The sequence below is a fragment of the Gavialis gangeticus genome, unplaced genomic scaffold (assembly GCF_001723915.1).
Source record: "Gavialis gangeticus isolate Ggan-Ray unplaced genomic scaffold, GavGan_comp1, whole genome shotgun sequence".
In the NCBI taxonomy this organism is placed as follows: Eukaryota; Metazoa; Chordata; order Crocodylia; family Gavialidae; genus Gavialis; species Gavialis gangeticus.
In genome coordinates this window covers 26,755,091-26,768,990 of record NW_017729026.1, presented here as the reverse complement: position 1 = coordinate 26,768,990, position 13,900 = coordinate 26,755,091, and the positions used below count along the sequence as shown (strand labels likewise).

Here is a 13,900-nt window from a genome sequence, read left to right as displayed (position 1 = left end):
GAATTCACAGTGTTGATGCCTGGGTAGTTGTTTGGAACAGGCTTAGGCAGAATAGATGTTGAATGCTCTCATATTATGATCAAACAGATCTGTAAAGTCATGTTTAACTACACTTAGTCTGCTGACAGACATGAAAAGAACAAAACAAAACAACAACCATGCTTTAACCTGGAAGAGTTTAGCGCATTAGATCAACCAGGCTCTGCAGCTTCTGTATAGATTGGGCGCTTCAGTGGGGCTTTTTTGGCGCTTTTATCTAATAGCTGATTGAATTCAATTTGGCTTCTTATGATTCAATCAGCTATTAGATAAAAGCGCCAAAAAGCCCTGCTGAAGCACCAGACATCGGGCAAGCTGGGTCAAACTAATGCAGTGCCTCTCCTGGACACGCTCTGGGCTCAGTGCAGGGGCATGCAGAGTTTAAAGTAAAGCACCGTTTGTTTTTTACGTCTGTAAGCAGCCATAGTGCAATGTATTTTCTGAACAAAAAATTGAGCAGTAGCACCTGTTCATAAAGGCTGAATTCTCTTCTGCAGGTCAGAAAATAGTTGGAAATTATTACAAATTAAATGAGTGGACAATATTCATTTTTTTCCCCCCCCTTCTCTAGAGTATTACTGAAGAAATCAGGCTGTAAAATACCAAGGATTGAATTAGAAGACATGGGACCTTCATTAGATTTGGTGATGAGGAGGACACATTTGGCTTCAGATGACCTTTATAAGTTATCTTTAAAACAGCCTAAGGCACTCAAGGTACTTAAAACTGGTCTTGTATACAAAAGACATTATACTGCAACTTGCACAATCTTTAAGTCAGAACAAGTTTTAAAGTTAACCATAAAACAGATGCAGGGCTGGAAGCATTACCGCATTGTAAATTCTCTAAAGAATCATAGCTTTCTTGGATCAACACCCCAAAGCCCATGCCATGACATTGATGGTAGGGAGTGGGGTAAAGATGTAGTGGGGTAAGAGTTGGAAATCCTTAATTTAATTTGTACATTTCCACTTCAGGTGCCTTTGCCTTGAAGGCTTGGGAATTCTGTGATAGTGATATCTGCTGTAATCATTTGATGACTAAATGGTCTTTATTAACATTCATTTTCTCTTACAGCCAAAGAAGAAGAAAAATATCTCCCGTGATGTCTTTGGTACGACCTATGGTCGAATCCATATGAAGAAACAGGATCTTGGTAAATTACAGACCAGGAAAATGAAAGGGTTAAGGAAGAGGCCCGCAGAGCGGATAACTGAAGACGGTGAAGGGATTAGTCCAAAGAAAACAAAATCAGCTTGATAGGATGGAATAATTCTGGGGACTTTTGCAACCATCAGTTCTCACTGTATTTCTCACAAAGTACGTGGCAGAGACGGACCTTTCTGCTGCTATTTTTTTTAAAAGCCTTGTAAATATTTTTTTAATGCAACTTCATATACAAATGGATGTGCGGTCTCAGGCTTTAACATACAACCAGAGTATTAAAAAGGAAGTAATCTGACATGATTTATCAGGCTTCAGCAAACTGAATAAACGTATCTGGTATCATCATCAGAAGAGATAATTCAGTTGTGTAGTAACAGACAGCATTGTGGGTTTTTATTCCTGGGACACGGGTTGAATTAGGCTCATCACATAAACTCTATTCTGGAATTAAGTGTAAATAATTTTCTTATTGACTTACGCTTTCATCTTATGTTAAGTTTATTTAGACTCCCAGATAACTTGGAGTACCCCTCTCTCTAACTTAATAAACTAAGTTGTCTTCACTGTGTGTTTCATAAAAGAGAAACAATGTCAGCATTAATATCTGCTTGTTAGCTGTCTCCTTGTTCTCTCCTCAAATGCCACTTATTTGAGGTGTTTATGCTACTTTCATCACCATAGTATTGAAACGCATGATGCTCACCTTGAGTATAAATGAGACCTTCAGGATTTTAGTTTCTGGTATGCAATCCTTTGTTTCATTTCCACAAAGACTGGAAGTGTCAAAACCAACTTAGTCTCTGGTTTTTAATCTTAGTATTTATACCATTTTCCTTGCCATACTTGAGTGCCAGAAAGAGATTACTAATGCAGCAAAGGTTTGACTGCTTTTTTCCTCTATCTTCTCATGGCTTTGAGAGCCTTGTTCTACTAATACTCTTACAAAACAAAATCTAAAGTTGTTTTCCACTTAAGCTGGTGCCAAAGCCTTATGTAGCAAGCTAGTGAAAAATGCTCAAGGCTTAATGAGGTAGAAGTTAGAATATAGCAAGTGAAAGTTCTTGTTAAGTACAGCCAGAATTATATATTGTTTCATAACGAAGCTTGTGTCTTCCTGTATTTTGGTGTGTGAAAAATAACTAGCTATCTTTTTCGTTCTCTTAACTTCCGGTATTTGGGAGAATAGGGGCAAGACCATTACTACATGTTTGCATAATTATAATGAAAATGTCCATTATAGGCACTAATATACATAGTCTTATTAGTGTGAGCATTCCTATTTTGAACCCAATGGAAATCTGTGTTTGCATCTGTTTACATTATTTAGTATTCACTCTGTTGCTGAGCTAACTAGCACATAGTTCAATCTGAATACCATATCAGAAGGCTTTTACTGCAATCTGCAAATCGCATGCACTTTGTTGTTTTGTATGCATCTCCACTAGAAAAATTAGACCCAATTTTCCAATGGCTTGTTCTTCTAGTAGTTATAGTGCAGGCCAGATACAGAGGCTGTTTAATCTTGGGCTAGAAGAGGGATAAAAATGTCTGCATCCTTGCTGCCCAGAAGTCTTTACTCTTTCCTCCTTAAGTGGAAGAATGTCCCTAGTTATCCTATCATAGATGCACCTTTAAAGTTTCTTCTGCTGTCCTGTCTTAAGTCTTGACTAATTCTGTAACAATGAGTAAAAGATCTGAAGTATCTTAAGACTGTAGTGAAGGCAAGCATGATTATATTATACATATAGCCCTAAAGGTCATAACTTCAATTTGTGTTGTTTTGTTTACTTTGAGCCACTTTAGTCTCTGTAATCTACATACGTGTGCTTGAAAAATTACTAATAGTCTGAGTTACTGCTCTATTTCATTTTCTTCCCCTCGAATGAAAATATTCCTACCCTCTCAACTGGAGGCTGTGTCAGGAGCTATCTTGAAGGGAATTACAAAACAGGACATAATTGTGTTTTCTTGCATGCCACACATCCCTAAATAAGACATGGTTGTTGTAGGAAGGCAAAATGAAGAAAAAGGTTTTCAGAGTTATAGCTGCATAGAGCATGGACATTAGCCTAATCTTCATCTTACACTGCCTTTGCTGCTCAAGGCAAAAGCTAAAGTTTTTAACCTTTTCAGAGCTGAATTGTTAGTCGGTCTTGGCTGCTCAACCAAAACCTGAAGCTGCTGCTGCTGAATATTGGACTGCATGGACAGATCTAGGATTTTGCAGAGCTGTAGGGCTGTGAAATAGAAAAGACACCTGGAGAAGCTAACAGAAAATTTCAGAAGAAAGAACAGCTTGATAAGTGGAACATCAAGTTCATGAGAAGATGAGGATTATTAACACCCATGGAATGTAGAGAGTTTTTCAAGAATTACATAGATTATAATGCAGCATGAAGTAATTGATTCCACAGAACTGCCTGAATAGAAATGTCACTGCTGCTGTGGAGCAGTTGATTTTAAACTTGGGTGGAGCAGGAATCAATGGGAAGGTATAAGCACACCACTGCACCCTAGCCCCTGCCTTCTCCCCCTTCCTCCATGCACCAGCTGGAGGAAAGAGAAGGAAAAGCAGCAGCAGCTATCTTGCAGCATGTCCATGCTTCTATTCTGTGCAGAAAATTCGTGTCAGACATTTCCCAGTTTTGGAAAGCTAATTGTTGGGAGAGAGATGCATGTGGTATGCAGGTTTCTCTTACAGTGCTGCTAAACCCCAAATAATCTTGAGCTTTTTCTAAACACAAATTTGTATTGAAATAACTGAATATATTTAACAATTTTTGTTTTAATACAATTGTATTAACGAAGGTGGGAATCCAAACGTTATTATTTTGGGGCAAGCCCCAAGACAATACCAGCAATTGCCGGGGGGGAACCCTGAGCAGATCAAAAGCGACTACAGGATTTGTTCTGTATTTACAAATCTTTCCATAGAAAGCAGCAGAGCCTCCCTAGCGTTGTTTTCCTGGTAGCCAATATGAACCACCTTGGTTTCCCTTTAGGAAAATAAAACAATATTAACAATTGAGCTGTAAATTTTCCCACCCTTCCTTGAGTGGTTTTAACCTCCGTGCTTAGCACTGATTTAAATGCAATGTTGATAGATATTGATTTCAAATGCATAGTATGTACCTCTGACAGTGAGCTACTGCACTTTCAGCTTCTGACTTTCCATGAGGTACATGGAGGTAACTAGGCTAAATATTAAGCATTCCAGCTATATGCCTTTAGCTTCAGCAGTTCCTTAAGGTGTGGGGAAGCTTGGTGAATACTGCAGCTCTGGTCTCTTGTGTAAGGAACAGAACACACTGTTCTTAAAACAGGGCTGTGAAAATTGGGCACTGTCTTGCCTTAGCTGCCTCTGCTCCCAAAACTAATCTTGCATCTTAGAACATGTAAATGTGACTGCTGGGTCAGTGCCACATGGAGGGAGCCGTTAACTAGCTTTGTCTCCCTGTGCTCTTAATTGGAAAAAGCAACTAGGTACAAGGTAGCTTGTATGTTCATTTCTCTCCTCTCATCTAATCTTACCTCTTCACAGCACACTGTGGTACTTACAGTTTCTGAAGGCAGAAGAGTTGTGTCTTGAAGAGAATTCATGCTGGAACAGCATATTCTGAGAGAGGAGCTAGATATATCTAAATAACAAAACAAAGTGCAAAGAAAGGTGTAGTTGGGCACATTCATGCTAGCTTTTATCTAACTAGCAGGGATAACAGTTGCAGTGAGGATGTGGATTAACAACAGGACCACAAACCTTTTGGGGACCCTGAGTAGGTGTCCTGGTTCCTTGATTATGTTGCCACATCTTTATTGTTACTGTTACCTAGGATAACCAGATAAAATCCAGCTTGGGCATGTGCACTCCCAATACCATCTTTCACTATCTTTACTTTGTTAACATACCCTGAATGGCATGATGAGGCAGATGTTAAGTCACCTGACTATGCATTCCAGTTTTCTATGCTTCTCTCAGTTTTGGGGGCCAGTCCTGGGCCATATTACTGATTACAGGATTCCCAGTTTTAGTTCTACCCTAGTATGAGGGTCAAACAGTTCAGGTTCTCTGTGTGTGACTTTGTTTACACAACAATAGCCAATGTCCAATCCATAATATCATACATATTTGCAAGGGTCAAATAGTTTTCCATCAGGTAGGATTTAGCTCCGTTTGGATCTCGGTTGATGCTGATGTATCCCTGAATCCCAAAGACATTTTTGAAGGTAGCATACTTCTATCAAAGGCCAGTTCTATTAAGAATAGTAAGAAAGGAGGCCAGTCCAGTCCCCAGATACAGGAGCAACAGCTGTGTCAGTAGAGACCCTGCAAGTTCCTTTGTGCAGACAGCATGGCAAAAATAGATGAGGTGAGAGCCTGAGGAAGCCAAGGCTGGGTTGTATCAGGAAAAGCAGCAGGTGGATCTTTGTGGGGCTCTGTAGGGAGGAGCCTGGAAGAAGCCTGGGGTGTTTGTGGGGGATCATGCAGGTTTTCTTCTGTTTGTTTTACTGATGTGGCATATGCGCCATCCTGCAAAGTCATTGTCATTTATATCACTTGTCTGTATGAATGATGCTCTGGTTGTATAAACCTTTGTGATTTTGGCTATGGTTTAGTCAAAGGAACTGAGGGGATGCATGCTTAAGGAAAAGGGAGTGGGCTAAACTGCTAAGTATCTCTTGTCATTGTATTACTAGGGCAAGAACGATTGCCACTCCCAAACACAGGCAGAAATAATACCTAAGGTATTATTAGGTATTATTTGCTTGTAGTGGGAAAAACAATTCCACAATGGCTACAGAATCTCAGAGCAATGGATTATTAGCTAGAGCATTGATTCTCAACCTTTTTGGTACTCAGCCCTATTTGCAAAGATTGATGGCTTGTCCTGACCTACACCCCCTGGCCCTGCTGGTGCCTGACCCACAGTCCCCCTGCCCCCACATCCCATGGCAGCCTCAGCACCCAGCTGCCTTCCCCCAGTGCCAGCAGGCACCTTCCTCCCACCCCACCACCACACACGCCCATCCTCCCCACCCTGACAGTCCCAAAGCCCTGGACTGCCAACTGCCACTCCCCATATACTTACCTTCATCTGGCTGCTGGGGCTGCTCCCATGACCTTGTCTAGCTGCATGTGTGGGTATGCAGTGGTGGGCTAGGTGGTAGCCAGATGAAAGGGTAAGAGTAGTTGTCTTTTTTTTTCTGTCTTCAAACATGTTGTCAAGGTTTTTGGGGTTTGTTTGTTTTGTATAATTGTTTTTTCTCTTATACAATAAATCCTTTTGCTGTGTTATCATAGAATCAATGAGTCGGAAGGGACCTAGACAGATCATCTAGTCCGACCCCCTGCCATGGGCAGGAAGGAGCACTGGGGGTGGCAGGTGTCATAAGACCCCAGCCAGGTGCCTATCCAGTCTCCTCTTATTGTCTCCTTACTGATTGCCTGTGGTAGAGAATGATCTCAGGGCAAATGATATTCCAACCTCACCCATTCTATGAAAGGGGGACCTAAAATAGTTTCCCTTGTGTTGTGAAAGGATCTGGAGCTGGCAGATATTCCCCAGTTGTAGCTGTGAGTTCTGGTATAAAGGCACTGGGACTGAGGCTTATGCAGGGTGATAAATTATCCCGGGGCAAGCCTTGGTCTGTTCCTTGGGACAAGCAGCAGGACAGCAGGGAGAAATGGGAAGCTCTAGGGGCACCCAGCAAATGGGTTTTTGACTATGTTGCTTCCCTTTTCCACTTGGCCAGTGATTTCAGCTTCTTTGTGTTTCCTTTTGTGCTTTCCTTTGTTCCTCGATCAGTGACATTAGTTCCTTCTTTCAGACCTTTTATCAAGTTTCAATTTTGCCAAGCCACCTAAAAAGAACTGGACTGTGTAAAATAACTAAACTGGGGACATTCTATGGAACTACAAAACAAAAGAGCTGGTTTAAAACATGTATTGCTATCTCCCTCTCTTCCTCCTCTCAAATCTGAAGATTTGATCTGATGCTGATTCGGATATGGGCAGAGCTTTAAAAGTGTTTTTTCTACATAGTTTGAGGTAGCAGGCACAGCTCATTATCACTGTGGTGCTGGGGCACATGGAGCATCCCACAGGAGCACAGGGGACTCTCCAGTGTGCTTGGCAGTGAACCCAGAAGTGGACCGGAGCTACCTCTGGTCCACTTCCTGGTCCACCAGGGAGCATGCTGTGGGGGCCTCCCTAGGCCCCCTGGCTTAGCAGTCAGCTGCAGGGGGACTCTGGGTGCCCCGCCCAGACCCAGCAAACACCAGTCGCTGAGCTGGCGTGGTGCGTGGGGGGCCCTGTGCTCTCCCCAGTGCACCAGAAGTGCTTCTGGTCCACTTCCAGGTCTGCTGCCAAGCACGCTGGGGAGCCCCCTGCGCTTCTGTGGGATGCTGCATCTGCCCCAGCACTGCAGCATTCAGAGCCCCTGCTACCTACAGATATGTAGAAAAAACATTTCAAGCTGTATCTACGTCCAAATTGATTTGGAGGGTTCCAAATCGATTCGGAGACATTACAGGGTCCTCTGATTCAATTCGGATTCGGCCACCGGATTGGGGTGAATCTCCAATGAATCAAATTAGGGATCAAAGTTTTGCACAGCCCTAACGACTGTTATGTCAGAACAGCTGGTGTGGATTCTTGAGCCAGGTGAACCAGTCGTCCTCAGGTACAGTGTTGAAGTGGATCATGGCGGTGCCCCGACTCTGGACCACACTGTCACCGCCGCAGAATCCCACCTCCAGCCCAGCCATGCACCCTGCCAGTGCTGCTGGGGCTGGTCTGCATGGAAACCCTGGCCCTGTGCTGTCACCGCTGCTCTTGGGGTCTCCATTGAAACCACCCATAGTGAGGGAGGCATGGGGCTGCTGCTGGGAAATGGAGTCTGGGCCCCAGGTGGATCCACCATTTTGCCCAACCCTGGTCTAAGCTACATACCAAGTAGAACAATATATGTTGGTTTATTTGTGATGATGTGCTTCACCATGTGCATCCCCATTTTGAAAATCCTAGATCCACCCATGGAGATCTATGTCTCAGGGCCAAAGTAGATTCTTAGGTCTGTTCTTATGAAAAGTTATGTACAAATAGCCTTTAAAATTAGCATTATTCCCATTTTACAGATGAGATGGGAAGACAAAGATAAAGTAATTTGCCCAAACTGTAGAGGGAGCAGAGCATCAGAGCTAAAACTAACGTGTAGGCAGTATTGTAACTAGAAGTGGGCTCTTGAGGCACCATTTCAAGTGCCAACTTAGAGGGGGCACCAGAAAGGCAGCTCCCCAGGGAGCCCTGGCAGTAGCAGCTGGGTATAGGGACACCACACCACTGTATGTAGTAGCCACCAGAGAGCAGGCAGACAGTGATGAGGCAGCAGCAGCTAGGGTCTTTTTGAGTGCCTGGGGCAGGTAAGACTGAAGCAGCCTGACCACCTCTGATGTCTGGCAGACATTTGCCCAGGGCACAAAACTTGTTAGTTATGCCTCTGTACACAGGAGTTGCTTGTCCCCAAATGTGTGTGAGATCTAACTAAACTAAAGAGACTTTAATTCTATCAAACTGTACCTCCTTGTGGCCAGAGTATATGCACTGCAGTGGAGCTGGGTCAGCTGGCAGCACCTGGCTTAGAGAGCATTTGCAGTAACACAGCTGCCCACCATAGTGATTTCCTATGTAACAGTGTACATACGTGGTCAAAAGGCAACCCTCCTTGGTAAGATCAACCTATTAGTAATAATTAACTTGTGTGATCTTTAGGAAAACTCAGTGAGAATGTTTGTGCCCCAGTGATCAATTTTGAGTTGTCTTAGCGGCAAGCTTTGAAAGCTGAAGTCCTGTAAGGGAGGTAGGGATTATTTGAGTTTGGAGACCTAGAAATACAGAGTGAACCCATAGTCAGAAATTTAATTAACCCTAAAGGTCAGCTTCCTTTCCCTCTCCTTTTTACATTGAAGTCTTATGGCTTTTTGTTTAAAAAAAATGGCTTCCTTAGAGCATTTTAGCAATATTCATACATTTCATCCTTTGAGATATTTTAAATCTGCCTGGGTACCATAGAAATGCTTGAGTTTTAGATACACTAGGGATCAAACTATTTGGTAGTGGTACAGCTTTTATAATTATTTCAGCTTCCAGTGGTGCAACTCTAAGTGATACTATTTTTGCCTTTTATATTTTAGTTGGATCAATCTTCACTACTAAGCTTTTTTTAATAGACTTTTTTTCTGCTGTCATAGAGCTACAAAAGGGGACGCATACCAAAATTATGAATAGGGCTTTATGAGCTGAGCTGAATGTTCTTGTTTAATGAACTTGAAAAAAATATTAAACTGTACTTGTTATAGACTATGATCAGAAATACAGACAGCAGTTAGAATTTGGGTAGTGGTATATTATGTTTGGAAAGTTTATATAGCATAGCTCAAAATGATTCTCAGATCTTCTGAAGAAAGATTGAAACGTTTCATTCAGTATGAATAATTTTTTTTTTTTTATTTTAGAAATGTATTTTTTCACAGAGGTAATGGCTGGTAATGGTCACTGCTTCTTCCCTATTTTTCTCCTTTCTTGTGAAAGAAAAGCTTTTATGTGGCTTAAATGATACTACTACTTGAGTTGTAAGTTCATATAAACAAGCCTACAACACCAAAAGTCAAGTGGTATTAAATAAATGGTAGTGAAAAGTGATATGTTCTCTTGGCATATGAGCTGCAAATACAATAAAAACATTATATTATGATGACTGTTGCTCCTAAAGATGACCTTATGGCTAAAAGAAATACAGCTCTGCTAAAAAGGAATGTTGATAGGTTGGGGGGGGGGGTTGTAAGGCTTAGGGAAGTAGTGTGATTACATGCAGGTAAAGAAGGAGAATAGCTTTTGGCAAAAAATTGTGCCAGAATTTGATTACAACCAGATGCACCAGACTTCTAATGGTTCTAATTACAGAAAAGTGGTGGTGTTCTATGAAAAAGCCAAACAGTATGAACTTTTCAAACTTATTGGTTAAAAACTTGGTTCCATAAGTCTAATTCTATCAGCAAAACCTGTCAGTGTGCTGAAAAAGGACATGCAAACTGTAAAGATCTGACTTAGGAAGGGTGTTTTCTAGTGGTTAGTGTCAGGCACTGATATTGAGAAGGTCTGGGTTTCATTCTGGACTCTGCCATTGTGAACTGGAACACACCTGCCTTTGGTGACACCTTTTTTTTTCCATCCTCAAAATGTAGATGATCTCTGAGGCTTTAAGGAATAAAGATGATATATAGGTAAGTGAAAGGTGCCAACTACTTGGTTCTATCTAATTCGGGGGTGTCAAAGATATGGCCCATTGGGCACATGCAGCCTGCAGAGAGACATTTTATCCAGCCCATGGGGCTCCTAAAGGGGTTGCAAATTTGGGAGCTATGGAGCCTGTTGGGGACGCATGGCAGCAGCAAGGGGGTGAGAGATGGCTGCATTGACCCCCCTTCCACCACCACCTTTGCTTGCCCTACCACAAAGTCTAGATCCAGCCCATAAGGCTCCTTGCAGTCTGGATCCAATCTGCAAGGAACCCTGCAGGAAGCCAATGTGCCACTGTCATCAGTGTGTATACCTTGACACCGCTGATGAAACCAAGGAGGAATTCTACACCAACCTTCACCAAGTTCTTTCTGATATTCTGGAGTAAGACAGACTTATTCTCAGTGATTTCAATGCCAGAGTCAGAAAGGACTTGAACATCTGGAATGAAACCATCAGCAAGGAGGGGGTAAGAACAGCCAACTCCAGTGGCATCCTTCTCTTGACCAAATGTGTGGGGTGCCCTGCAGGCCGCCGTCATCAGTGCCTATAAAGAAACACTTGAATTCTCTACCAGGAAACATCAAGACTGGTTTGATAAGAATGATCAACTCTTGAATCTCCCAGTCAATTGCAAGCTTCAAGGCCTTTCGCACTTGGCAAAATGATACCAACTTCAAGCAAAAGAAATTGAATTTCCAACAAGCCAAGGCAAAAGTCCAGAGGCTAATGTGTAGTATTAAGAACAAATGGTGGGAAGACAAGGCTAAGGAGATCCAATATCTGGCTGACATCCACAATTTGCGCAGCTTCTTCAGTGCCACCAAAGCCATGTACAGTCCAAGCACTTGGGGACCAACGCCCTTAAGACCTAAGGATGGAGGAGACCTGATCAAAGAAAAGGAAGTCATCAATACCATTGGAAGGAGCATTTTGAAAACCTTCTCAATCAAGACTGTTGTTGATGAATGTTCTCAACTCCATCCTGCAACACCCAGTCAGAGATGATCTTGGAATCCCTCCAACCATTGATTAGGTGAAGAAAGCCATCAAGAAAATGAAGAAACAAGGGATCTGGAGTGGAGGGAATCTCCGCTGAAATCTTAAAACTGGGAGGAGAGGAACTTGCATCACAGCTTCATGTCCTTATCTTCAAGATCTGGAATGATGAGGAAATCCCAGATGACCTCAGGGATTGTGACAATCTTCAAGAAAGGAGACAAGTTCAGCTGTGGAAACTACAGAGGGATTGCCTTGCTGTAAACCACAGGAAAGATCATTGTGAGAATCCTTCTGAACTCTCCCCTTCTGCTCGCTAAAGTGCTTCTCCCTGAATCTCAGTGTGGGTTTAGGGCATCAAGAGACCCAACTGACATGATCTTCATAGCTCGCCAGCCGCAGGAGAAATGCCAGGAACAACATAAGCCTCTCTACATGGCCTTCTTTGACCTCACAAAAGCTTTTGACTCTATCCTCTGAAAAGTGTTTTGCAGAATCCTTCTGAAGTACGGATGCCCACTGAAACGTCACCATTCTCTACCTGCTCCATGATGATATATGAGCAGTGGTTCTCAGTAATGGATCTATCACCGACCCCTTTGAGGTTAAAACAGGAGTTAAGCAAGGCTGCATCATCAGTCCCATGCTCTTCTCAATATTCCTTGCCGCAGTGTTACATCTGACCACCAACAAGCTACCAGCTGCAGTCGAGCTAAACTACTGAATGCTGTTTAACCTCAGCTGACTCCAAGCCAAAACCATGACCACCCTGACCACAGTCAATGACCTCCAGTATGCTGATGATTCTGTAGTGTGCGCTCACTTGGAAGCAGACCTTCAGGCAATCATGAACGTCTTTACTGAGGCATACGAGAAAATGGGATAACGCTTAACATTCAGAAGACTAAGGCCCTCAACCAACAAACTCCTAATGAACAGTCCCCAGCTCTGGTAATTCAGATCCATGATGAGACTCTGGAGAATGTTGAGTATTTTCTGTACCTCAGAACCCATCTCTCGCAGAAGGCTGGTATTGACGAAGAAATCCAACATTGCCTCAAATGTGCAAGTGCGCCTTTGGATGCCTGAAGAAATGGGTATTTGAAGATTGTGACATCAGATCTGAAACCAAACTCATGGTTTATCAAGCAGTTATGATCCCTGCCTTGCTGTACAGAGCTGAGTCATGGACAATGTACAGGAGATAACTAAAGTTGTTGGCAAGATACCATCAATGCTGCTTGAGAGAGATCCTCTGAAGCCAGTGAGAAGAGAGATACACCAACGTAAATGTCCTCTGCAACCAAATGCCATGAATATTGAGACAAAGATCATCTGGCATCAACTTCATTGGGCTGGCCATATCATCCAGATGTCTGACTCCAGACTCCTAAAGCAAGTTTTATTCTTCCAGCTCAGCCAAGATGTATGCTCAAGAGGAGGGCAGAGAAAGCACCTCAGGAATGTCCTCAAGGCCAACTAAAAAAAATACAACATTGATGTCAACTTGTGGGAGAGTATCACCCAGGACTGCCCCACATGAAGGAAGAGTCTGCTGTAGGGATCTCAGTACTTTGAAACCTCATGACAACAACAAGAGAAGGAAAAGTGGGAGTGGCAGAAAGCGTATTGCAGACCAAATAAAAAATCCAGTACCACCCACCCCGCGTGGAAACACATGTCTGAGCTGCAGTAGAGTCTGTCAATCCTGGATAGGCCTCATCAGCCATCTTCAGACACACAGATGAGACTATCATGGAAGACAATCATCCTCGACTGTGAGAGATTGCCAGAGAAGGATTCCATCCATAAGGTTCTTTAGTGGGCTTAGGCACCTAAATGTGAACCTATTCTACCATGCTTAAGCCCCTGACAAATAGTTAACATAAAAGTTTGGTTGGGGGCCTCCTCCTCGCTACTCTTTGTGACTCAGTCTTAAGACTAAGGTGATGGCATGTTACAAAAGAAGGCTTGTTCATGTTTTATCAGGACTTGGGCAAGGTGGTATAGGGTCACATTTAGGCACCTAATAGGTGGAATAGGATCTACTATCCCTATGGTTTCCATCCCATGATCATCATCTGTATCTTTAGCATACTAATTCAAATTAGTATCTTTAGCATACTAATCTGTATCTTTAGCATACTAATTCAAATCTTCTCGCCAAGGCAGAGATGGAACAGGGGCTGGCTTCCCGGATTAAGGACAACAAGAAGTCCTTTTTTTAAGTACATAGGGAGAAGAAAGAAGGCCCCAGGAAATGTGGGGCCCTTGCAGGACAAGACGGGGAATCTGGTTGTCACGCCAGACGACAAAGCCAACGTATTTAATAACTTCTTTGCCTCTGTCTTCCTCAGTAAGGACCAGAACTGCCGCCTCCCTGCTGGGCCCCCTTCGGGC

The 13,900-nt window shown here is 42.9% G+C and overlaps 1 protein-coding gene across 1 annotated transcript in view; it reads left to right on the top strand.

Moving 5' to 3' along the window:
• RPF2 (ribosome production factor 2 homolog) overlaps positions 1–2,259 on the top strand; it is a 33,626-nt gene extending 31,367 nt beyond the window's left edge. Inside the window, exons 9-10 of the mRNA XM_019520082.1 lie at positions 611–755; positions 1,117–2,259. Of these exons, the coding sequence (XP_019375627.1) occupies positions 611–755; positions 1,117–1,299 (328 nt within the window). The 3' untranslated portion in view covers positions 1,300–2,259. The remainder of the gene's footprint in view (positions 1–610; positions 756–1,116) is intronic.
• Positions 2,260–13,900: the final 11,641 nt, after the last annotated feature.